Consider the following 23416-nt stretch of genomic DNA (forward strand, 5'->3'; position numbering starts at 1 on the left):
CCTAACTTAGCCTTTCTATCAAAGTTTATTTGATCAAGAAAGAAATTACTAGCTGAGATAGACAAATAGAGCACTATTGAAGAACAAGTCTTAAGGCAGAAGTCCAGAGCAAATTGGATCATGTGTGGAGACACAAACTCCAAATACTTTCATGCACAATGGAAGATCAGACAAAGTAGAAATACAATCACTTTAGTTTACATTGATGCTATGATAAAGCTCACCGATCTTGCCCAAGTAGTAGCTGAATTCATTTCAGTCTGTACTGGCCAAATGGGGATCTGCAGTGGGGATATCCCATGTCCAAACTCAAAAGTCATAAAGAAGGGGCCCTGCTTAACTATGGAGCAGAATGTGCTTTAATCCAGGCAGTGACTACAGAGAAGATAGATATAGCAATAAAGAATATGCCTACAAACAAAGCTCAAGGGGTTGATGGATACCCTATAGAGTTATTTACCAAAAACTGGGAAGTGGTGAAGGAGGAGGTTTATGCTGTTGTACAGAGTTTCTTTGCAACTTGGAAACTCCTAAAAAAATTGAATTGCACAACAATTACCCTAGTACCTAAGGTACCTTCACCAACTCAGGTTAAAGATTATAGGCCAATTGCTTGTTGCAATACCTTGTATAAGATCATTGCTAAGGTTATAACATTGAGACTTAAGAAGTGATAGGAGATATGATTGGGCAATTTTAGTCTGCATTTATAGAGGGTAGAAGCATTATTGACAATATTTTGTTTAGCCATGAATTGTTCAAGGGCTACAATAGAAAAGGAGTCTCCCCAGATGTGTCTTTTGAAAGTGGATTTAAGGAAAGCCTATGATACTCTAGATTGGAGGTTCCTGAGAAAAATGCTCATAGACTTGGGATTTCCCTTCAAACTCATTGAATGGATAATGGAGTGTGTCACTACTGTCTCATACTCCTTGGTATTGAATGAAGGCCTTACAAAGCCATTTCAAGGAAAGAGGGGATTGGACAAGGTGACCCTATGTCACCATACCTTTTTGTTATTGTTATGGAATACTTGCAAAGGGAAGTAAACCAACTGCAGAGAACGAGAACTTCTATTTTCATCCTAGATGGAGGAAGCTAGGTACTATCCATATTTTCTTTGTAAATGATTTTCTCATGTTTTGTAGATCATATATTGAATCCATAAAGCTACTCCAAGGAGCCTTTCAAAGATTTTCTATTGCCTCTAGTTTACAGGCTAACACTGATAAAAGTTCTATCTACATGGCTGGTGTGATTACAGATGAGAGGCAAACTATTCTTCAGCTGCTGGGGTTTGAAGAAGGTACTCCCCCATTCAGATACTTGGATGTGCCGATGTCCTCCAAAAAGTTGTTGTTCATCAATGTGTACCACTTATAGAAAAGATCACAGCAAGAATAAATTGCTGGTCCATAAAACTGCTCTCTTACTCAGGCAGACTACACTTTATCAAGTTAGTACTATTTAGAATTCAGACCTATTGGGCACAGACCTTCCTCCTGCCTAAAAAGGTCATAAAAATGATTGAAGTTGTGTGTCGATCTTTCCTATGGACTGGTAAGCTCTGCAATCTCAAGAAAAGTATTAGTCTCCCGGGAGAAGATATGTTTGCCTCAAGCTGTGGCTTATATGTCATCAACTTATGCCTATGGAATAAGGTTGCTATACTTAAACAACTATGGGTTGTGGCAATGAAGAAAGACTATTTGTGGATTAAGTGGGTACATAGCTACTACATCAAAGATCAGGACTTGGAGCACAAGCCCATACCCAAGTTTGCAGCTTGGGTGATCAGGAAGATTATGGAGACAAGAGAGGTGCTGCAGGTTCACTCAATGCAAGGCACCTTGATTGACAAACTGAAAACACTGCAAGTACATGACCATTTTTGGATCAAACAAGCATATCTCATGTCGATGCCTCAATACCAAAAGGCTTCATGAAAAAGCATGGTCGTGCAGTCGAGTATTCACCCCAGATTTAGATTTATTTTATGCCTGGCTGTTCATGAATAGCTAGCTACAGTGGATAGATTATAAAATTTTTGATATACAAGTGCCTCAAGCTTGTGCTTTTTGCAACACAACACATGAGACTTTTGAACACCTCTTTTTTTTTTATTTTTATTATAACAAGATATGCAGAGAAATTGCTTTGCATGTGCACACTAGAGGCAGAAGATATCCTACATGGCAGTCCACTCTGCGCAACTTGGATCGATTTCCTTAAGTCATTTGTTTGTAATTGTAGTGAAAGCTTCTGTAACTAGTTTCTTAAGTTAGATCCTAGATATATACTGCACTTGTACGGGCTTGATTCAAATGTAATCTAGGATTAGTATTGTATTTGGGATAGTTAGTTGGTCAGTAACCACTTGGGATTGTACGTATGATTTTGATTAATAGAATATGACTTTTAATAAATAGTATTTTTATATTTTTATAATAAATTTAAAATGATTTCTAACTTCTTCGTTTCTATATTATTTTGCCTTTGGCAATTGTTTTGTTGAACTTTTTCGAGTCTTTTTAGGATTGAGTTTGTTAACCACGTGGACATCTTTTGCTTGTTTTCTTATTAAGTTTGACTTGCTACTCAAAAATTACAAAAATTGGATTGCCCCCACTTTGACAACTAATCGTACTTGTCATTTTCAAAGCTAAAACTAAAGTGATGCCCCAGGCGTTTTGCAAGTATAACTCGTGTTGTTTGGAAAAAAATAATATTTAATTTATATACACTTAAAATTATTTGTAAAGGCAATACAACAACAAAGACGATCAAGTAGTGTGATTTTGGGAGGATAGTGTGTACGTATACCTTACCCCTATCCTGATGGAATAGAGCGACACTGTTTCTGAAAGACTCTCGGCTAAAGAAGACGAAAAGATACAATATCAGTACCACCAACAAATACCATATGAATAATAACAATATCATAAAGATCAAAAAATAAAAAAAAAATAAAAACGATAGCCATTAAATAGATCCGACACTATAAAAAATAAAAGAGTAGCAAGCCACAACATTAACCTCTAACAAAAATCCCATCAGATCTTTGTAAAGCAATACAAATATTACAAATTGTATAATTTTACTTTTCAGATCATTACTTTCATTTATTATGAGCAAAGAAAAGGGACAAAACTCGTGCGTTTTAATCAGCGAGTCAATGCAACCGATTTCAGAATTGACTCAACAACTTCGATCAAATTTCATTACGCTCATACATAAAGCGCAAAATACAGACTCTGATAGCGAACAACTTTGAAATTCTTGAATTAAGTGGACGATCAATCTATTTAATTTTTCAGAAATCCATAGCTATGAATTTCCCCCAAATTCGAACGGAAAACCCTAACCCTAGCCCCAAATTTTCCCTTTAGATTCTCCCATGTGCTAATCTCCAATTCCAATTCTCCTTTCCCTTTTCTGGTAACTCACAATCAAAACCCCAATAATATAGGTATATTTATACATATATAAACATATATCAGGAATGGGGGAATGTGGAGCTGGGAGTATTGTTTGGGTCCGAAGACGAAATGGGTCGTGGTGGCCCGGCAAAATACTTGGGCCTGATGAGCTTTCAGCTTCTCATTTGATATCCCCACGATCTGGAACTCCAGTTAAGCTTCTCGGCAGGGAAGATGCCAGTGTGTATGTACCTTTTTACCCTTTAATTTATCTTATTCTCAAAGTTTTTTACTATGTGCAAGGTAATTACTGCAGATTGATTATTATTTTCTTGCATGTTATTGGTGAATTCTTAGTTGCAGTAAACTTTTAGTATAATTGTTGATGCTACTATTACTTAATGCATTATAAAGTAATAATAGGATAGTTAATAGTTTAGGATTCATAGCTAGAAGTTTGGACTCCTTGCTATCAGTCATTATGAAGGAAGAGAAAGGGAACATGATATTGCTTCCTGATTGGCTCGCTTTCCTTGTTAAAAGCAAACATTTAGTGACTTACCAAAACAATAAAGCTTATCTTGGATTACATTGGGTGAAAGAGATTGGTAATCACGAATTCCCTGGTCATTCTTGAGTTTGGAAGAATTAGCACTGCTACGGGTAATAGGTATGCAGGCTGCCTTAGGAGATCAGAGCTCTTCATATTGGTTGAAACTTGAAATTTCTTTTTTCTCCTTTGACTGTAACAATAGGAAACTATAGGAAAATCTCTGCATATCACTGGAAAAGGAATGACCGAGGTTGGTATTCTGCTTCTGCTGTGAAGTGATCCCATTTATCCCATACATATTGATAATAGAGCCCCCCGCCCGCGTGCGCGCTCTATATGTTTTTTGTGGAGGTTGCATTAATTTGTGTTGTTCCACCCTTTGCCTAAGAGAGTAGATTGAGTCTCACTTAACTCCTTGAGACTTGAGAAGGAGATTATTATATACATAATAGAAGATCTAGTTGCTGGTAGTGCACTACTAAAGAACAAAAGGTACACTGGAGAGAAAGAAGGGCAAATATTCGTAAGTTGAATGGGGTGAGCTTTGCCTAAAACATGTTGGCAACAAGCTTTCGTATGTTACGAGGTTGAGGACACTTAACGAAGCGAGAATTAGAGCCCAAGGCTTTGAATTAGCGACATGTGATATGTGGGTTAGGTGCATGTTATGGGTCAAACCTTGCCGTAGACAAAAGCCTAGTATTTAGGTGGTGAATGGTAGAGGGGCGGCCCATCACCCACCGAGTTTCGAACCATGTGCAACTGGCCCTCGGGGATTGCTGGGTCATCAAAAAAACAAAAAAAAAACAAAGGAAGAATTGTTACAAAGTTCTATCTTATTTTCTTTTCTTTGTCCATTGCAGGACATTTTGTGATAAGCGCTTTTTCTTTATGAGGACTTTCCTTCTCCATGTATTTTCTTATTTTCTTTTCTTTGTCCAAAGTTCTATCTTATTTTCTTTTCTTTGTCCAATGCAGGACATACAGGGAGCATTTTGGGTTTCAAACCCTATTTGTTTGTTTCTTCTATCTGATTAGGAGTCTTCTGTTTGTGTGAGTTAGTGGTTTAAATCTTGTTGGCAGTGGTGAGGGAGTGGCTGTATTTTGTTGGACAAACTACTGGTTGCCTGTCCTGGGCAGTAGGGCCAGTATGGTCTCTTTGAAAGTGTTAAGACCTTTTCAAATTGTCACCTGTGATGATCATCTAAGTTAAATAAAAAGCAAAAGATGCTTGAAATTCTTTTTTGCTAAATGCTGCTCCGCTGCTCATTCTTGATTTATAGAAATGCTTCTCATAGCTGGTAGAATACTGTATCTTCATAAGTATATCACATCTTCTTAATTACTCTTTGTTTAATTGGTACACACACTTCATAGTCTTAGTATAGAATGTTATGGTGTTTCTTTGTGTGTCTAACCAGGGATTGGTACAACTTGGAGAAGTCAAAGCGCGTGAAAGCATTCCGTTGTGGTGAATTTGATGAACTTATTCAACGGGCTGAAACTTCCCTAGGTATGCCTCCGAAGAAAAGAGAGAAGTATGCACGACGAGAAGATGCAATACTTCATGCTCTTGAACTTGAGAAGCAGCAGTTAGATGAAAGGTATGGGGGCTTAGGTTGTTCCTCCACTGATAGAAGCAATACATCTATTGATGTTTTTATTGGAAGAGAGTCGCGGACATCATCAAAATATTTGGAAAATGGAAATGGAAGACGTTTAAGATCTAAGTCTCGTCAACTTTCTCATAAATCTGGTTTCTTCATTGAGGAAAAGAGAACATGCAACTTTTCATCTGAAGAGGAACCCAAAGATCAAAATCAGTTGAGTGGAGACGATGATAACTACAGCGCACCTCCGAGGATGAGAGGCTTACGGGATTTGGGCCTCAGCACTGTTCCTTCAGAGCATAGTGATCCTCCATCAATTGCTTCAGATGGTGCTGGCCAACCTGTGCTTGGTAGGAATGCTGGTGCTGTTCCTGATGGGAATTATAATACAGAACGCCTAGTTAATATTGAGAGAAAAAGTTTGTTAGACAAAAGGAAATTGTCAGATGAAGGCTTGGCCGAAGAAATTCTTGTCAAGAAGCGTGATAGACACTTCCCTCTTGCTCAAGTTCTGGAGAGTTCTGCAAAATTATCAGTTTCTGTCCCCACGCCTGACTCAGGTTCTGTTTGCTTCTCTGAGATGGGAGAGGAGCAGCCAGGAGTTGCAAAGAAAAGCAGGTGTAATTTGGCAGATGAAACTAGAGTCTCTTTGAGTGTTGAAGAAAGTAATCCTGCCCAGATAGAATTTTCAACATTGAAGCGCAAAGATAATTCTTCTCATCCTGCTGAGTTGTGTCAACAGAATGCTTCTGTGTCTACAGAGTATACTGAAACTGATTCTTCCGAGACAGATTCTGCGGAATCAGATACTGACGATGAGTTGGCCACACTCTCAGGTTTCTCCCTTCTCATTCTCTCACAAGCCACCTTACACGTACATTCTTTTTATCAATAAAAAATATAACTTAAAGATAACTAATGAAGCAGCATCAAATGAACAAAATCTTTGAGGCTACACTATGATGGCTCTACATTTTAGAACTTTGAGATCTCTAGAGCTGATTTGGTAAAATAAACTATTTCGATCTCTCACTTTCTATGCTTGAGTCACCTTGTGTGTTCTACTGTCAGTCTATGAACCAAATCATTCTGCAGTTCTCCTTCCCGCGGTAAGTGTGTGATGGCTACCTTGTTCATTCCTCTATGTTTATACTGTGGGTTCTAGGGCTGAAGCTGTCAGAAAGTGGCTGTGAGTTGTTTATTCACCGACATTCTGCCAGCTTTCGTGCTCCTATATTGTTTTACCAGTCACCTGGTATCCCCACCTGCATAGGTAACACTGCCCACACGCCTTAGGTAGACACTGCCCACACACGCCTTAGGTAGATGCAAAGAAACCACCTAGTAGTTTTGGTCTATGCTGGGATTTGAACCCTGGGCTCCAACGTTTGCACCCAATTCATTTACCACTATGCCACACCCCGATATTCTGTAGCATTCTGAGCAAGTATCAAGTAGTCCTAGGCTCCTAGCATTTCCAAGTTCAATTAAGGACTTTCATCTGCTATGGTAGAATCTAGACTTGCTGTTGTGGATTTTGTTTATTCTTATTATTTCAGAAGAAAGCAAGTGGCTCTTTATCTATGCCTCTCTCTCTCTCTCTCTCAAATAACAGTAGTGTCTAGGCCAGCTTATACACCTTGAAGATTCCACCCCTCTATATCTGGCTTTTAAATATTTATTGCTCCATACTGATTGTTTTCACTTAAAGTTTTTATTGAAGGACTGGAGCTTGTTAGTTTGATAAGTAACTTTTTTGGTATTGTGATTTAGCAGCACGCCATATGCAAAAAAATCCAAAGACTAAAAGGACTATACAGAAAGTCCTATACGAAGGAGCAAGGACTTGTACTTTAGGGAGGAACTATTACATGCCTTATTTCGAGTTGGCTTTTGTGGCTATAGAGTTGATTCAGATATGTAATCAGTTTTTAAATCATAGAGCTTTACCAATTCCAAGGAAAAGCACATTTGAGCGAATAGTGTACATGATCAAATTAAATCAATTTCTTGATATCTGTTCCCTATACCAAGTCGACGTTCTTTCTGATTACCTAACGAAAAAGAAACTCCACATTCAGTCATGCTTAAGAGTTGCAGTTGCTGTCGCCTGCCTGCTGTTTGCTATTTCTTGGTCATTCTTATTCAGAAGATCTAGTGAATTGGTTCTCTGGAATCATGTGTTGGTTTTGTATCTGAACTGCAGAATCATGTCTTATGTCCAATTGTGAATGCATAGTTCCTTATCATTCTTGAGTGCTTATTATTCTTGAGTGCTTATTATTCTTGAGTCATGAATCAGCTCCTCTATGTGTATTGCTCCTTTAAATAGAGACGAGTAGAGAATTATCTGCTTCAGCAGGCTAAATTTGCGTGTTGCTAATGCAGATGGTGCGGCATCTATTGAACTAGAACCAAAATATATAGGAAGATCTGAAGCACAACCTGAACATGGAAGCATGAGCAGTGAGGAACTGGATGAATTGGCACTTACCGATGGCACTTCTCATACTGTCTCTGCTGGCTTTGAGGTATCTAAATGGCAAATAAAAGGGAAAAGGAATAATCGAAGTCTTAACAGGAGGCCTCTGGATACTTTTGATGTAAACCTTGCGCGAAGACCCAGTCATACGACTAATTTCAAGGGAAAGAGAGGTTATGGTTGTTCTCAAGATGATCCAGTTACTAATTCTTGGGTGCAAAATGCTGGATATGGATCTAGAACTCCACATAGTGCTACCAGAAACATGTTCAGTTGGGCGGATTGGGCTTGGGATGATCAACCTGCAAGCAGAGGTTACTGGGAGGAGTCCAGTGAGTATTTTGATCCTGTGAATAACTACCATCACTCTGGTGACAGGACCATGCTGGTCGATGTGGACTTAAAAGTCCAATCAAGCTATCAGAGAGAGCGCGTGCCTATCATTTCATTGATGAGTAAGATAAATGGGCATGCAATAGTTGGATATCCTATCAAAATTGAAGCGCTTTCAAATGGTTCTTCTGAAGGCCTCCTTGGGGCAATTGATTATAATTTTCCAGAAACTTCTGATTATGATACAGCACTCCAACCTCTGTGGAGGACTGCTCGCAGGACTGCCAATGGTCGTGTTGCACGGCCCCATGCATCATCAGCATTGGATAGTCCCGAAGGAAGTTTTGACCGTGACAAATATGTCCGAAAAGCTAGCGCTGGAGGTGTTGTTCAAAAGGGAAGCATGACAAGAAAGATTGTCTCCCAGCCTGCCATAGAGAGAACATTATCAAGAAAGTCTGGGAAAAGGATTAGTTTATCTTCTAATCAAAAGATAAGAACACTTTCTTCAATAGCCTTGCAGCAGAAACATAGTGATCTGAAGGGTAATTCCAACAACTATCAAGTGCATGGGGCAATCAAACGAGAGACACTGCCAACAGTCGTAGCTTGTATTCCAGTTAAGTTAGTGTTCAGTCGGTTAAATGAGGAGTTGGTGGGTCGTCATCAGTAATAGTTTACTGCTGGGGCTGAAGGAAATCAATACAGACAATAATCTAGTGGCTTGTAAAATTTTAGATAGGATTAATAATATTATACCATACCTAGTGCACCATCTCTGGGTGATCTCTTTTTGTCCAGGCCAATGCATTTCAGTTCGTGTATCTGAGCAGCCTGAATGTCAAGGTAAAGCAGATAACTCATAACATGGGAGTTTGTTTCTGATGGTACCTTAGTTGTACATGGGTTTTTTTCGATAAGTGATTTTCTTTTTAGTTTTTGATGTGTGGGAGGGTGGAAAACTGGAGATTTGTTACACAGATGTCAGGCTTTTAGATTCACAGATATGAGATTATGAATGTAAATTGTATAACGTAAATTATTGTATGACTTTGGTGCCACAAACTTGGTGTCTTTCACTGTGCACCTTCCCAGTAATTACTACAATTTCTAGCTACCATTTGGCTCCAATTTAAGTAATCACAGCATTATGTCCTACCACTACTATGAAAACTCATCGACTTCTATGACGAAATTCAATATGCTTATCCATGAGTAAAGATTGCTCCAATTTTAGGCCAGACTAAATGGCTTATTGCTAAATGACAAAAAGACAGGATACACGCTAAGTTTTTATCACATTCACAGGCGCAGAAAAATCAAATGATTCCTTTCTCACCTTTTTTTTTTGAAGCAAAACTATTGTTACTATTAAGCTAACCCTTGTAATTTAACTGTGTGACTATCCAGTTCGGATTATGATTTTTTGACTACTACACCATTCGAATTATGATCTCTTAACTGCTTATCTGTTCCTTGACAAGTACTCCCTCCTTCACAAATAATTTGTTGTGATGTCTAAAAATAGTTATCTCGAATTATTTATTATTTTATAAGTACTAAATTAAATCATATTCTTACCTTATTTATAACTTAAAATAAATAAATAATTAATATAAATACCGGGCACTGATAAATTTTTAGCATCAGACCTCTCTCCCCCGGGGGGAGGGGGGAGCAATTTGTTTGGACAAATTGCAACTGCCATGTGTAGGAATATAGCCGTTGTATCATACAAAATGCAAAAACCCTAGAATCCTCGTGACGGCGACTAGCCGTTTGAGAAAAGAATTACAACTCAGACTCAAAGCCATAAACCCATAAATTGAAGAGAGAGGGGAGCGTCTCATCAATTCATCATTGGGTCCTCCATCTTCTCTCTTCTCAATTCTCAACTTCTCAATTCTCAACCAACGACTCAACAAGCGCTATACTTTCTTGTTCTTTAATTCAGTATATTATATTTGACTTAATTAATCTGTCTTTAACCCTGATCTTAGTTTTTGCAGGCTTTCATAATCTTGTCTTTACATATTACTTTTTTTTTTTTTTTTGTGCTAACACAATGGATACAGGATATTTGAGTTCTACATCAGCAAGTAAGACCAGATCTCGTTGCCCTCTTCAGGAACAACTTCTTCACAGGAGAAATTCTAGTCAAAATGTATGCCTACTTTGTACTTATTGTCTCTAAAAAAAGTACTAATTGTTTCTATATTTACACAATTAGATTGTAATCTGGACCTCAACTGCAAGAAATTTAGCCAAAAGGAAGACGGGTTTTCATTTAATTAAGTCATCTTGGTTTGGTTTTAATTCTAATAGGAAAATTTGAGGTTTGCTAAGTCCTGTTTTCTGATTAGTTGAGCCTAGTAACTTCAACATAGAGCATAGATATATGTGAAAAATTAGTGAAATTAAATTTCAACAGTGCAATTTAATTAAACAGTAAGAACTTAAAGGTTAAAATCTAAATTTTGGATGTGTCTCCTTTTCACATGGACATCTAATTGACTGCTGATTTGGGTTGTTGCAGTTGGATAGGTTCATTCCGAATCGATCAGCGATGGATATGGACTATGCACATTACATGTTGACAGGCGCAAAAAAAGGTAAGGAAAATCCAGCTGTTAACTCTCCCTCCAGAGAGGCATATAGGAAGCAGCTTGCAGAAACATTCAACATGAACAGAACTCGTATACTGGCATTCAAGAACAAGCCACCCACTCCTGTTGAGGCCTTTCCCAGTGAATTCTCATCATCTGTTCAACAGGCCAAGCCTGCTAAACCCCGTCGACACATTCCTCAGGTTGGTATATGTTCATGGTCTAGTAATGTTGGTACTTATTAGTATATTTCATGAATCATCATGCCAATTGTGTTTTAACTTTTGAGTTTTACAAGATTTAAGGATTATATGTGAAGGTCCTTATAGAGGTTTCATTGGTTTATTCTGCAGACTTCTGAAAGGACACTAGATGCTCCGGATCTAGTGGATGACTACTATTTGAATTTATTAGATTGGGGCAGCAGCAATGTTCTTTCTATTGCTCTAGGCAGCACTGTATATCTGTGGGATGCATCTGATGGTGCCACTTCAGAGCTGGTCTCTGTTGATGAAGACAATGGTCCTGTTACAAGTGTAAAATGGGCTCCTGATGGTAGACATATTGCTGTTGGTCTGAACAATTCTGATGTTCAGCTCTGGGACACAACCGCAAATCGACTGGTTTGTTTCTTGATTTTTTTTTCTTATTGCTTAATTTAAGTGATTCTTATGCTAATATATGTTTTTATATGTTGGTGCAGCTGAGAACTTTGAGAGGTGGTCACCGATCCCGAATTGGCGCTCTAGATTGGAACAATCACATTTTGACAACAGGGGGAATGGACGGTCAGATCATAAACAACGATGTGAGAGTGAGATCCCCAATTGTTGACACTTACCAAGGACATCATCAAGAAGTTTGTGGTTTAAAATGGTCAACCTCTGGACAACAATTAGCTAGCGGTGGAAATGATAACCTTCTCCATATATGGGACAGATCAATGGCTTCTTCCAACTCTACAACACAGTGGCTTCACAGGCTTGAAGATCACACAGCTGCTGTTAAGGCCCTTGCTTGGTGTCCTTTCCAGGGTAATTTATTAGCCTCTGGTGGTGGTGGTAGTGACCGGTCCATTAAGTTCTGGAACACTCATACTGGTGCTTGCGTGAACTCTATTGATACGGGATCTCAGGTTTGTGCCCTGCTATGGAACAAGAATGAACGCGAGCTCCTAAGTTCTCATGGTTTCACTAAGAATCAGCTCACTCTTTGGAAATATCCTTCCATGGTAAAGGTAGCCGAGCTTACTGGTCACACATCCAGAGTACTTTTCATGGCACAAAGTCCAGATGGTTGCACAGTGGCATCTGCAGCTGGGGATGAAACTCTTAGATTCTGGAATGTATTTGGAACTCCTGAAGTTGCAAAGCCTGCACCAAAAGCAAATCCTGAGCCATTTGCTCACCTGAACCGTATTCGATGAATTTATTGTGAGGAGTGACAGAATTATGCACAAATGCTGGATCAAACGACTGAACTGTATTTGCTCCTGAACCAACAACTGCTGTATGTAATATGTAAAAGAGATACTTCAGTTTATTTTCATTTTCTTTTTTTGGTTGGGTTCGTGTAAAATAGAGAAGGGATTTTGTTTGCTCAAGTTGCTGCGAGAATTTTTCTTGGTCACCTATAGTGACAAAAAAACCACGTGTAAGATATGCAAAGATTTTTTAACATAAAAGCATTGTATGATTGTGAAACTACTTCCTGAATAAGATGAAATTCTTACTCCCAACTCTGTGTTCATTTCCCATAGACAATTATTTGGTTAAGGCACATTTATTTGAGTAGTTTCCTACCAAGCCTCCTTGCCCCTACTATCAATCTCTTTTATAAACTTCTCCACCACCCCCTCTTGCAGGGGCGTATCCAATACAACGGAACCGGGTTCAATTGAACCCATAACTTTCGGTGCGTAGCATGAATTTATATGTAACAATCGATGAAAATTGCGGCAAATAGTAGATTCAACTCATAACTTAAAAAGTATAATGAATTAAATAATAAAAACCTTAAAGGTTGGACCCATAAAGTATAAATCCTGGATCTGCCTCAGCTCTTTTGGCAATGCCAATTTTTTTTTTAAAACTCCAGATAAAGAAATTTGGAGTTTCAACTGTAACTGGCTGGAGTCCGGAACCAAAGTATGGTGGTTCATTTGGACTCAAGAGACACAAGTAGGTTAAAAACAAAATGGGCACCGTTTTATATATAGCGCGGTTATTCACCGCACTATACCTTAAGGACAGTCATTTCTCCGGCGCAAACGTGCGTTTGAAATTGTTTATGGTAACTGGAATAAGTCCTTTGCATCTCTACCCAGGTACATGGCCGCATTGAAACACTTTAACCCCGGGACTGTTGTTAAATGGAAGCTTGAGCGGAGTCCGGGAATACTGGAACACATATTCAGATATGTGTTATGGGCATTTAAACCAGCAATTGATGGTTTTGTGCATTGTCGGCCAGTAATATCCATAGACGGCACTCATGTCTATGGAAAGTACGATATCAAGTTGTTGATCGCCGTTGCAGTAGATGTTAATGGAAGTATATTTCCCCTAGCATTTGCTATTTGTGCCAATGAAAGCCAAGAAACGTAGACATTATTTTTGAATCACTTGAAGGAGCACGTTATCAGACAACGTTGAGGTATTTGTCTAATATCTAATCGGCATGGCGGTATTTTAAGTTCTGTACAGAATTTGCGTGCATGGCAGGAACCGTATGCCTACCACCATTATTGTGTTAGGCACTTGAAGGCCAACTTCAAGAGGGCTTATCCTAAAAAGAACTTGCATGATTTAATATGAATAGCTGCAACAGATCACCAAGAGTATAAATTTAGGAGGCGAATGGAATTGATCAGGCAGGAAGACCTAGAAGCCTATCATTGGTTGATGCGACATGAGCTTCAATAGTGGACTTTCCATGCGGATGGTGGTAGAAGATGGGGAATTCTAACTACAAATGTGTTAGAGTCTTTCAATGGGTTATTGAAGTCTGCACGTGGATTGCCAGTCACTGCCATGGTGCAGATGTCATTCAAGCAGATGGCGGGGAGGTTTGTTGAAAGATCTAGAGGTGCATCGTCATTGATGGAAAGGGGTGTTGAATTTATGCCACAACCAATGAAACGATTTGAGAAATATAGGAAACGAGCACAACGACATTCTTTTTTGCAGTATTGCAGCGAGCGAAATATTTTTAAAGTTCGCACTGGTCTGCATCACAACCGTGGAATAATACACACACCGTTAATGAAGCCAGAATATTATGCTCCTGTGAAAAATGGTCAATCTATCACTTGCCATGCTCACATGCCATGAAGTGCTTTCAACATACAGGTTTCGCGGCAACAAGGTACGTTGATAAAAAATATAGTGTTGCTGCATACTTAAACACCTATAGTGGACAGTTGCAGCCAGTGGGTGCTGAGCATTATTAGCCACCGGAGCCATTTAAAATGGTGTGTAACAAGGATTATGTGCGTCAACGGCAAGTACAAAAAAGAACACGTATACAGAACCAAATAGATGTTGGTGATACCGTTTATGCGCGTAAATGTAGCATATGTTCCCAAACAGGACACGACCGCTATGAATGTCCTTCAGTTGGTTTGGGAAGCGGTGGTAATTCAGCACCAGGTGGCAGTTCATCTAATGTGCCCAATTATCAAAGATAAACGTAGTATTTTATTGCTGTAATTTTGTTGTACTAAAGTTATGCAAATATATGAAATAAAATTATGTTTCCAATGGGGTTAAATCTAATTGTTATTTAGAATTAAAGATTCAATACAACAGTTTAACATACAACCCAAGGAATAAAAAAAAATTCATTTGCCACTATCGTCGCTGTCTGGCACTATTTCGTTGTCACCGTCTTCATCTTCTTCGTCAACATCTTGTACGCACCCTTCGGGACCAAGGGCATCGTAATCTAGGACCCAGTTAACACACATTTATCGTATTTCATCGCTATCATCAATAAGACCACTTGCTTGATTTCTACAACAATATGGACTCCTACATCCAACGTCTGTGGTAGAAACTTAGGTAGTCCCTCCCAATCGATAACTTTTGGGAAAACAGGATACTCATTGTCTCTATGCAATTTTTTATTTCCTAATAAATTCCAGTACTGATCCTCCGTTCCTTTCAGGTAGTTAAGATCATTGATAGCGTGATGAACAACAAGTGCATTTTCCATCTCTAGAATCTCCTTCATCAAATGCCGAATCACTTTTGGTTCATCTTTGTATGTGTTTGTTTGGAAGGTTGCAGACAGTGCTTGTGGTACAACAAGCCCATGCCAGTGGCATAGTACTTCATAATCACATCGTTTTAAGTAAAGGAGAACCCATTGTAGTTTTTTGCCCCAAATTTGCATACCTTCAGGCTTTGTAAAATGCGCTTCGCCCTCAATAATGTGCCCTGCAACTTTTAGATCTGTGTGTATATTGATAGGCTTATTTTTCAATGGACACAGAACACCATACCACTTGTTATCAACCAAATCAGTATAGCAACCTAGCATATTTTTTTTAAGGTAGGGATCGATTGTGTTATGACGTGTTCCATTTGGATCTTTTGAACTACCTTCACCTTTTTGCCTCTTCGTAAACCACTTATTAAATGTTAGTGGCATTTCTGAATTGGATGTTGTTCTGGTTCTTCAAATGGTATTTGAGTATTGATCTCTTGGTTCAACTTAAGAAGAACTAAGTTGCATGTCGACCTGTATGAACGCGAAACATAGCGCCTCACCAATATGCGCTATGTGTCTTGTCATGTCGACCTAAAAAAGCTGTCGGTCTGGAAAAGCTGCTGACTTGAAAAGCTATCGTACTGAAAAAGCTGGACCCACTTGTACCCGAAAGAATTATTATCACTCAAAACATAGCACCTCACCAATATGCGCTATGTGTTTTGTCATGTCGACCTGAAAAAGCTATTGGCCTGAAAAAGCTACTGACCTAAAAAGCTATCATACTTACAAAGCTGGACCTACTTATACCCGAAAGAATCATTATCACACAAAATATAGTGCCGCAACAAAATGCGCTAAGTGTTTTGTCATGTCGACCTGAAAAAGTTGCTCACCTGAAAAGCTGTCGTACTGGCAAAGCTGGACCCACATGTACCCGAAAGAATCATTATCACGTGAAATATAATGCCGCAGCAATATGTGTTATGTAACCTAAAATCACTCTTAGCTGCCTATAAAAACCTCGCACATTTTAGTTGCTTTTTGCATTGTAACGAAACGAAAACAAAAACTTTCTAATAATTTTTCATTTTCGAGCATTACGAAATGTATGGACGCAATTACGTACCAAGGTGTTACTTTGGCAAACATGCGATTTTGAAGCCATGTTGGCCAAATTGCAATCTGGGGCGTAGATGTTGGATGTGTAAACGAGTTGTAAGTTATTATTCTTGGAAGAAATGTTTGTTAATACTTTTTATATAACATGTTAATTAATAGTCTTATGTTATTCTGTCATTGGTAGGATGAAAAGAAATATGGTTTTGATGAATGATATGATCAACCTATTAATCAGGAATACTACAAACCATGTTTGCTAAGAATTTGGATTCTGACCAGTGAATACGAACTCCAGATCGTGAAGCTACAAGAACAACTTGCGGCATTGCAGGAGAAACTAAAAGAGGCAGAAGAAGAAAAAAATAGGTTGGAGGAGAAATTTAAGTGGTTGAAGCACAAAATAATGGGCGATAGTGACTAAACAAACATATTGATGCGTTGAGTGTAGTATTTTATTTTTATTTTGTACGTGTCATGCATTATCTTTAATTGGTAACGAATTTAAATTTTATTTTAATCTGTCATTTTGTTTTTGTGTTGTACTGTTAAACTACTAAATATCTCGAGAAATAAAAATACATGCGCAAATTATGTAAAACATAAATAATGTTGCTATTATATATTTAATGTCATATATACAAATAATAATAAATGTCAATGTGTCCCACAACCTGTATGCTTTAAATCATTGGCTAGCCTGAGGCGCATCCCATCCCGCCCGGCTACGCTATTAGGATCATCCTCATCACGTATCCTCTTTATTGGAGGATGCGCTGCAGCATGATCGTCGGGAAGGCTGGCAGACTCGGTAGAAGTGGCTGTCGGGCCGGCAGTAACCTACAGAATAATAAGATATTTTACTATATGAAATAATAATTACTAACATACGTGTTAGGAAATATGTTTTTAATGGTCATACCATGGTCTCAGCGGGCTCCTGAATTAGATCATCTGTCTCCGGCATCTCAGTATCGCAAAATGCATCCTCCGTGACGGGCGATGCCGATGTCTTTAAAAAAAATAAAAAAGCTTTAGATATTACTGACTAATCAATGAGATAAAAACAAATAGAAATAATAGTAATACAAACAAACCTGCGCCTGAGTAGCGCCACAACGCTCTGTCAGAACATCGAGGTGCACTGGAGTAGATGAAGTATGTGCTAGATCCTCAGCATCCCTCGATGATAATACATAACTCAGTCGTCGCCCACTATGCATGTCTCATGTCAGACGATCCTCAGCAACCGTCGATGGCTCTAAGGGATCAGGAAAATACTGATCCCACTCCTGTCGCGTAATGGACGTGCCCGCGATCAACAATGGAGCTGACAGGGTCAACAACGAATTCCCTGGCAACAACTGAAGGCTGAATGACGGCATATCATGATGAGCATCGTATGGCTCAAGGTGGTCACCCGACTGATCATCTCTAATATCCTCCACGGGTGCCTCAATGCCCCCTTGCTGGGGACCTCGTCCCCGCCGACCACCACGACCTCATGGGATACCCCTTCCTCTCTGGCCATTCCTGCCACGTCTACCACGTTCAGGCTCCACGGGTGGCCCATGATGGTACTCCTCTGGCGGCACATAAGCAGCCTTGTATCCTAATCGCTCATCATCTCGGGCACGCCTCAATGTCTGGGCAGCCAGATCTGTAACCTGCCGGCCATACTCGTGCAAAGCTGTCTCTCCCTCGCCGGTATGCTGCTGCATCTGCAGTCCCAACTGGTAGAACTGATGTAAGCGAATAGCCTGCATAACATGTTAGAACTTAATTAAGGAAGGATAATTTAACGTTATAAGTAAGTATAACAAATAAAATATCAGTGCCTCATGCCTCCTGGCGTATGGAATGTACCGACCACCAGCGCGATGAACGGGATTCCCGATGAGAAGTCGGGTAACGCTGCGATACCAGCCCATATACTCATGCTCTCCATCTGTCATACCTCTGGTCCCAAAGGGGGTGGCGGAATCAGGTCATACCGTTGGTCCCAAATCTCAATCTGGGCCTCTAGCCAGTCCAAGTATGTTTGGTCAGTCCTGGAACGACCATCTCGCTCGTAATGTGTCCTAAGCCAAGCATGCGGAATAGGTATAAGCTGCGGTTGACCAAAATGGCGAAGGACTTGCTCAATGACATGATGCTCAACAATAGCGAGACATATCAGTGGGACAGAAGAGCTCCACATAGCTCGGCCGTAGGAGCAATAATCGGGCAAACCAGCTATGAGCACGTCAATGTATGGCCTCCATAAAAACTTTTAATTAAACACAAGAATCGTGAGTAAACGCAACACATATAAAGCTAGGCCAAGTAAACTTAAGAATACATGTACCTGCGCGCCTTCAAGTAAATCCAACAAATCCCTGTAATAGGGGAGATGATGTCGAGCCTCGAACTCGCGTCCGTAGCCTCGCCTATCAACCCACCTCCAAGCTAAAGGGAGAAACGGTGGAGGTGGTGCATCCGGAGCGATGGGTGGTAGAGGTGGCTGAAACTGCAGGAAACGCTCCGAGGCCCAAACCTAATATAGATTGTGGACGTAAAATTTAAGGTATTTTTTTACTATGTATGTTGTAATCATAAAAAGAATTGACTATGTTTTTACCTGCAGCAGCGGTAAAAATCCGGCAACGTCTCTCTGGGTGCCCATGCTAGCCCGACACATATGCCTATACAGGTAACCTAGAACAGCTGCACCCCAGCTGTAACTAGGTAAATCATCTAGCCGCTCAAGATGATGTAAAAATCTCAAGCTGACTAGGTTTCCCGAAGTGTTCGGAAACAGTACACCACCAAACATCAGCAGCAACACCAATCTCGTGTGCCGGTCGATAACCTCCGGCGGTGAATCATCCATAATCTCTGCATCCATCGCCTCCAGATGCTGCCGGACGGGCGTCAGCTGCAAACGACTAGCCCCACTCAATGCAGTCTCCTCCGCTGGCTGGAATCCGGTAAGCCGCTACAACATATGCAGGTAATGCAATCCCCTGTAGTCTCTGAGAACATGCAGGTAAGCTATAGGTAATCCATCAACCGGCAGCCCGAAAAGAACCTCCACATCCTCAAGCGTGATGGTAGCCTCGCCGATGGGTAGATGGAATGTGTATGTCTCCGGTCGCCACCGCTCTATCATAGCCATGATCAACGCCCAGTCGAACTGCAACCGGCCGATCTCTATGATCATGTAGAAACCCGTATCCTGAAGGTGTCTAACTATACGGGGATAGAGTGAGTGGGCCCTAATGAACTCCCACATATCGTCTATACGTCTAAGGCGGAATGTCTGGGACAAACACTGCCCATCCCATATGTATGAAGACCTATGGTTGGCCTGTAGCAACAGTAGCTCTAGAGATGCAGGTCCGGGATGCAAAGGGGAACCTCCATGACGATATCTGTAAATTTAACAATATTAATTAAAGTGTTTTTCTTTTTAATTGCTTTAACATCTTTAAATATATTGAAATATCTTTTATATTAATATTTAATTGATATGTTTACTATATTGTTACTTAGGTTGATGCGTTTTCTATATTATAATTTTATATGTTAGTTTATTATTATATGTTAGTTTATTATTTTATATGTTTCTTTCTTATTCACCTATTTTTGGGTATAATAGAATTAAATAATTAATTTTTATATGAATACATGATTTAATTAATAAGTATTCATATACAAATAATTAGTTTGACAAATTTTATTGTTTTTTATGTTATTTTCTTATATTTGTTGACCAGTATTCGAGATACTTTATGTTTGAACTATCATCAATAACTACAAAGATACTACGTTAAATGACACTACATTGTACTACGCTAAAGGGCATTACATTATAATTACGGGCAATACATTAAAATTACGGGCACATCATAACACTAAAGGGAACTAAATAATATTAATTATTCATAAAATAATAATTTATCTATTTTACTAATCTTTTAGCACATAAATAATCTAATTCGGATAAAAAATAACAAATTAATTTAATCACAAAACAATCACGACAATACATATACCACAGTAAAAAAATAACTAATAAATATTTTTTTATAACAACTAATAACATTAATTATTCATAAAATAACAATTTCTCTATTTTACTAATGTTTTTAGCACAATAATAATCTAATCCGGATAAAAAATAAAAAATTAATTAAATTGCAAAACAATCACGAAAGAACATATATCACAGTAAAAAACAACTAATAGACATTTATAATACATAAGTTTAACAAAAAATAAGTCGGAATACTTTGATTTTAAATTTTTTGAAAGGTGAAGATTTGATGATTTGGGGGCCGAAACGAGCAATCCACTATGCGATAATGCCTTAGATCCGATGTTAGCTTGTTACAATACCGAGAATCTACATTATTTGTGGGACCGGTGGGCTCCAATGGAGTTTTTTGGCGTTAAAAATATTGGGGGGGGGGGGGGGGAGGGCTGCTGGTTCGCGTCTGGTTGGGGAAGGAGAAGGCACGGTTTTTATATAGGTATAGCGCGCATATATAAGACAACGCCTTATATATGCGCGCTATACCTTTATAGTTCAAATATAGCGCAGTTATTCACCGCGCTGTACCTTAATGGGTAAAACTGCCGATTAACCGCGCTATATATAAAACGATATCCAGTTTTTTTTTAAACTATTTGTGTCTTTGAGTCCAAATGAACCATACTTTGGTTCCGGACTCTAACTGGCTGCTGCTCGAGTATACCTGCTATGCGCCAATGATCACCCCAATGATTATTAGGGTGAGACATGACAGTAGTATTTTAGTCATAGTTGTAAATATCAAAATACTGAAGATAACATATTTAAGCATACTGTTAAAAATAATAGTTGCATTACTGTTAAAAATTGAAAGTAACATATGTCCTTAAAGAAATTAAATTGATTTCTTCAATTGATGTGTAATATTTTTATATTTATTGGTTATAAGACAACTGAGTATTTAGAAAAACAATTCAATCAAAATTGTATTTTCCTTATTTTACGACATATCTATTGAAACTTAAATTTCATGGAAATTTTAGCACTCTTTAATTTTAAATTAAATATTTATACTGTATATTTTCTAAATGTTGTTAAATTGGCTTTTGTTTAAAATATGGTTAGTCAAACATGCCTGCCCTGCTAATATGGACCTTCTTCGCTCATTTGGAAAAATTCACCCGTAGTTCAATTAGATTAACGTGACAGAAAAGAGTTGTGGCTTTATTGTAATTGGATAAAGTTTGCGTTAAATATTTTACACAATTCAATAGATTTTCAGTTTTACTAAGTGAATGTTGAAAGAGAAATTTCTAACGTACTGTAATTCAACGAGGATGTTATAGCTTTCCTCCTGCAAGTACACAAAGGGACAGGACTTGACAGAAGTAAAAAACTCATATAACAATAGCTCTCATAATCATAAACATTTGAAAGCAGTGCAGAGGCAGTCGTCTAAGACTACACTTGCAAATACTCATATGTTACAGACTCAAAGAATATAAATAAAGCAAATATATAGTATGTAATTTCTTAAAACTTGCTGCTACCCTCAGCCCCATTTAGCTGTGTAAAGTGGGGAGAATTAACACAGTGTGATTATGAAAGTTAAAGGTAGGGTAGCTTCTCAAGATCCTCAAGAGGGCGGAAGAAGGCCTTCTGTTCCAATACAGAATCTACACTAGCAATCGCAGGAGGCATCGTTTGGAAACCACTGTGATCAGTTGCTGGCCCAAACACTCCTGTTTGAGGATGAGGAGCCCAGTACTTGTCTTTGGTCCCTTCATCTGACACCACAAAATAAGGTCGCACGTATTCCTCTGGATTCTTGTCGTACACTGATGCGTGCACTGCCCTCCTGCACAACACAATCCAAGATTGAAGGGACAATATATAAGCTTTCCGACACAAGTTTTACTCAACATCCTGCTACTAGCCGTCACGTCATATTGAAATAAACCAAAAGAGGGGGGGAATTAGCAACAAACAAAATTCCAAGAACAGGGGCAGAAAAAAGCAAAAGAGATTATGCTACAAAAGTTGTATAGACATATAAAAACTGACCTGCCAGAGAGGGTAGGTGAATTTCGAGCACTTGCGTAGCTGAATTGGTTCAGAAATCGCTTCCCCAAGCTCAAGAGTCCCCTCTTCTGTAAAGTGGTGGCCATATAATAATAACGTTCTCTTTCAAAGAAAGGATGGAATCCGTCTTACACAATGAGGAAATAAGAAAGAATTAAGAAGATTAATGTGATGATGAGACTCTTTGCCTCAGCTTCACTATTTATAGTGAAAAAATCCAGACTCCAGACTGGACTTTCCGATAGTATTTCCCTGGGTCCGCAACTACCCAGTTGGATCAAGTACCAGTTCCGTCAAAAGTTGTACTCGTCCCTCTGTTATTTTATATTTGGTCAAGATGAGGTATACCCAAAAAAAAATAAAAAGAAGAGGAAAAATCACAAAGCAGGTGTTAGTATTAAATTGACTGATTAAGTTAATAATGAGCAACTTAAAGTGTATTGAACCGAATAAATCATTAAATCATGAGAATAGTGACACTTTTATATTTTAATTATGTTTTACTCTCTCGTCTGTCTCTTCTTTGGCATGCCGAGTGCTGGTGCAGGTTGCTGTAAAACTTGTCACGATTTTCAATTTAAGATGCAGTTTTGTCTTAATTACCTTCTTTTGCATAAACTAGAATGAAAGAAAATTTAAAACAAATTAAGAGATCTACACTTAACGATTCTTTCAAGTTAATATCGCACTTGTTACTTTTATCTGCGCTATAACAATTAGTCCCAATTAGAACTCTTGAGAAAGCCACCGGATTAGAGTCAAATTAAGTGAACATACATGTTTATTAGGTTAACAGAATTATTACTTCACCAATGGCTTTCACGTGTTTTTGCGATCAGTGGCGAACTTAGAATTTTACCAACAAGTTCAAGAAAAAATAATGTTAACCGATAATAAGAATGGTATCGGCAATGCGGCAAGTGAGATTTGTTTTGAGGCTCTTTTTCGGATCTTAAACTGATAATGCTACTACAAAATGAACAAT

General features: G+C 38.7%; 4 protein-coding genes across 4 annotated transcripts; 3 read left to right on the plus strand and 1 right to left on the minus strand.

Moving 5' to 3' along the window:
- Positions 1-749: 749 nt before the first annotated feature.
- Positions 750-1946, plus strand: LOC142175203 (uncharacterized). The gene is made up of 3 exons (XM_075241783.1): positions 750-1045; positions 1149-1306; positions 1438-1946. The coding sequence occupies exons 1-3, from the start codon at positions 750-752 to the stop codon at positions 1944-1946; spliced, it is 963 nt and encodes a 320-aa protein (XP_075097884.1).
- A 1160-nt stretch (positions 1947-3106) lies between these two features.
- Positions 3107-9462, plus strand: LOC107823938 (uncharacterized protein At1g51745). Its single transcript, XM_016650648.2, has 3 exons — positions 3107-3663; positions 5394-6418; positions 7971-9462. Exons 1-3 carry the CDS (start codon positions 3503-3505, stop codon positions 9068-9070), a joined length of 2286 nt encoding a protein of 761 aa, XP_016506134.1. The 5' UTR covers positions 3107-3502; the 3' UTR covers positions 9071-9462.
- Positions 9463-10060: 598 nt separating this feature from the next.
- Positions 10061-12741, plus strand: LOC107823939 (cell division cycle 20.2, cofactor of APC complex). The gene is made up of 4 exons (XM_016650649.2): positions 10061-10561; positions 10934-11206; positions 11357-11626; positions 11707-12741. The coding sequence occupies exons 1-4, from the start codon at positions 10463-10465 to the stop codon at positions 12427-12429; spliced, it is 1365 nt and encodes a 454-aa protein (XP_016506135.1). The 5' UTR covers positions 10061-10462; the 3' UTR covers positions 12430-12741.
- An 8987-nt stretch (positions 12742-21728) lies between these two features.
- Positions 21729-22616, minus strand: LOC107823943 (late embryogenesis abundant protein At5g17165). The gene is made up of 2 exons (XM_016650656.2): positions 22414-22616; positions 21729-22207 (listed from the first exon to the last, which is right to left on the minus strand). Exons 1-2 carry the CDS (start codon positions 22515-22517, stop codon positions 21958-21960), a joined length of 354 nt encoding a protein of 117 aa, XP_016506142.1. The 5' UTR covers positions 22518-22616; the 3' UTR covers positions 21729-21957.
- Positions 22617-23416: the final 800 nt, after the last annotated feature.

The sequence above is a fragment of the Nicotiana tabacum genome, chromosome 21 (assembly GCF_000715075.1).
Source record: "Nicotiana tabacum cultivar K326 chromosome 21, ASM71507v2, whole genome shotgun sequence".
In the NCBI taxonomy this organism is placed as follows: Eukaryota; Viridiplantae; Streptophyta; class Magnoliopsida; order Solanales; family Solanaceae; genus Nicotiana; species Nicotiana tabacum.

Excerpts from the sequence above, each read along its gene's own strand:
- LOC142175203 (XM_075241783.1), top strand. The coding sequence starts at position 750 with ATGAATTGTTCAAGGGCTACAATAGAAAAGGAGTCTCCCCAGATGTGT. Across the intron at positions 1,046-1,148 it reads TGGAATACTTGCAAAGGGAA|ATCATATATTGAATCCATAA; the intron begins GTAAACCAACTG and ends CATGTTTTGTAG. Across the intron at positions 1,307-1,437 it reads GCTGCTGGGGTTTGAAGAAG|GCAGACTACACTTTATCAAG; the intron begins GTACTCCCCCAT and ends TCTCTTACTCAG.
- LOC107823938 (XM_016650648.2), top strand. The coding sequence starts at position 3,503 with ATGGGGGAATGTGGAGCTGGGAGTATTGTTTGGGTCCGAAGACGAAAT. Across the intron at positions 3,664-5,393 it reads GGCAGGGAAGATGCCAGTGT|GGATTGGTACAACTTGGAGA; the intron begins GTATGTACCTTT and ends GTGTCTAACCAG. Across the intron at positions 6,419-7,970 it reads TGAGTTGGCCACACTCTCAG|ATGGTGCGGCATCTATTGAA; the intron begins GTTTCTCCCTTC and ends TTGCTAATGCAG.
- LOC107823939 (XM_016650649.2), top strand. The coding sequence starts at position 10,463 with ATGGATACAGGATATTTGAGTTCTACATCAGCAAGTAAGACCAGATCT. Across the intron at positions 11,207-11,356 it reads CCCGTCGACACATTCCTCAG|ACTTCTGAAAGGACACTAGA; the intron begins GTTGGTATATGT and ends TTTATTCTGCAG. Across the intron at positions 11,627-11,706 it reads ACACAACCGCAAATCGACTG|CTGAGAACTTTGAGAGGTGG; the intron begins GTTTGTTTCTTG and ends ATGTTGGTGCAG.
- LOC107823943 (XM_016650656.2), bottom strand. The coding sequence starts at position 22,517 with ATGGCCACCACTTTACAGAAGAGGGGACTCTTGAGCTTGGGGAAGCGA. Across the intron at positions 22,208-22,413 it reads TCACCTACCCTCTCTGGCAG|GAGGGCAGTGCACGCATCAG; the intron begins GTCAGTTTTTAT and ends TGTGTTGTGCAG.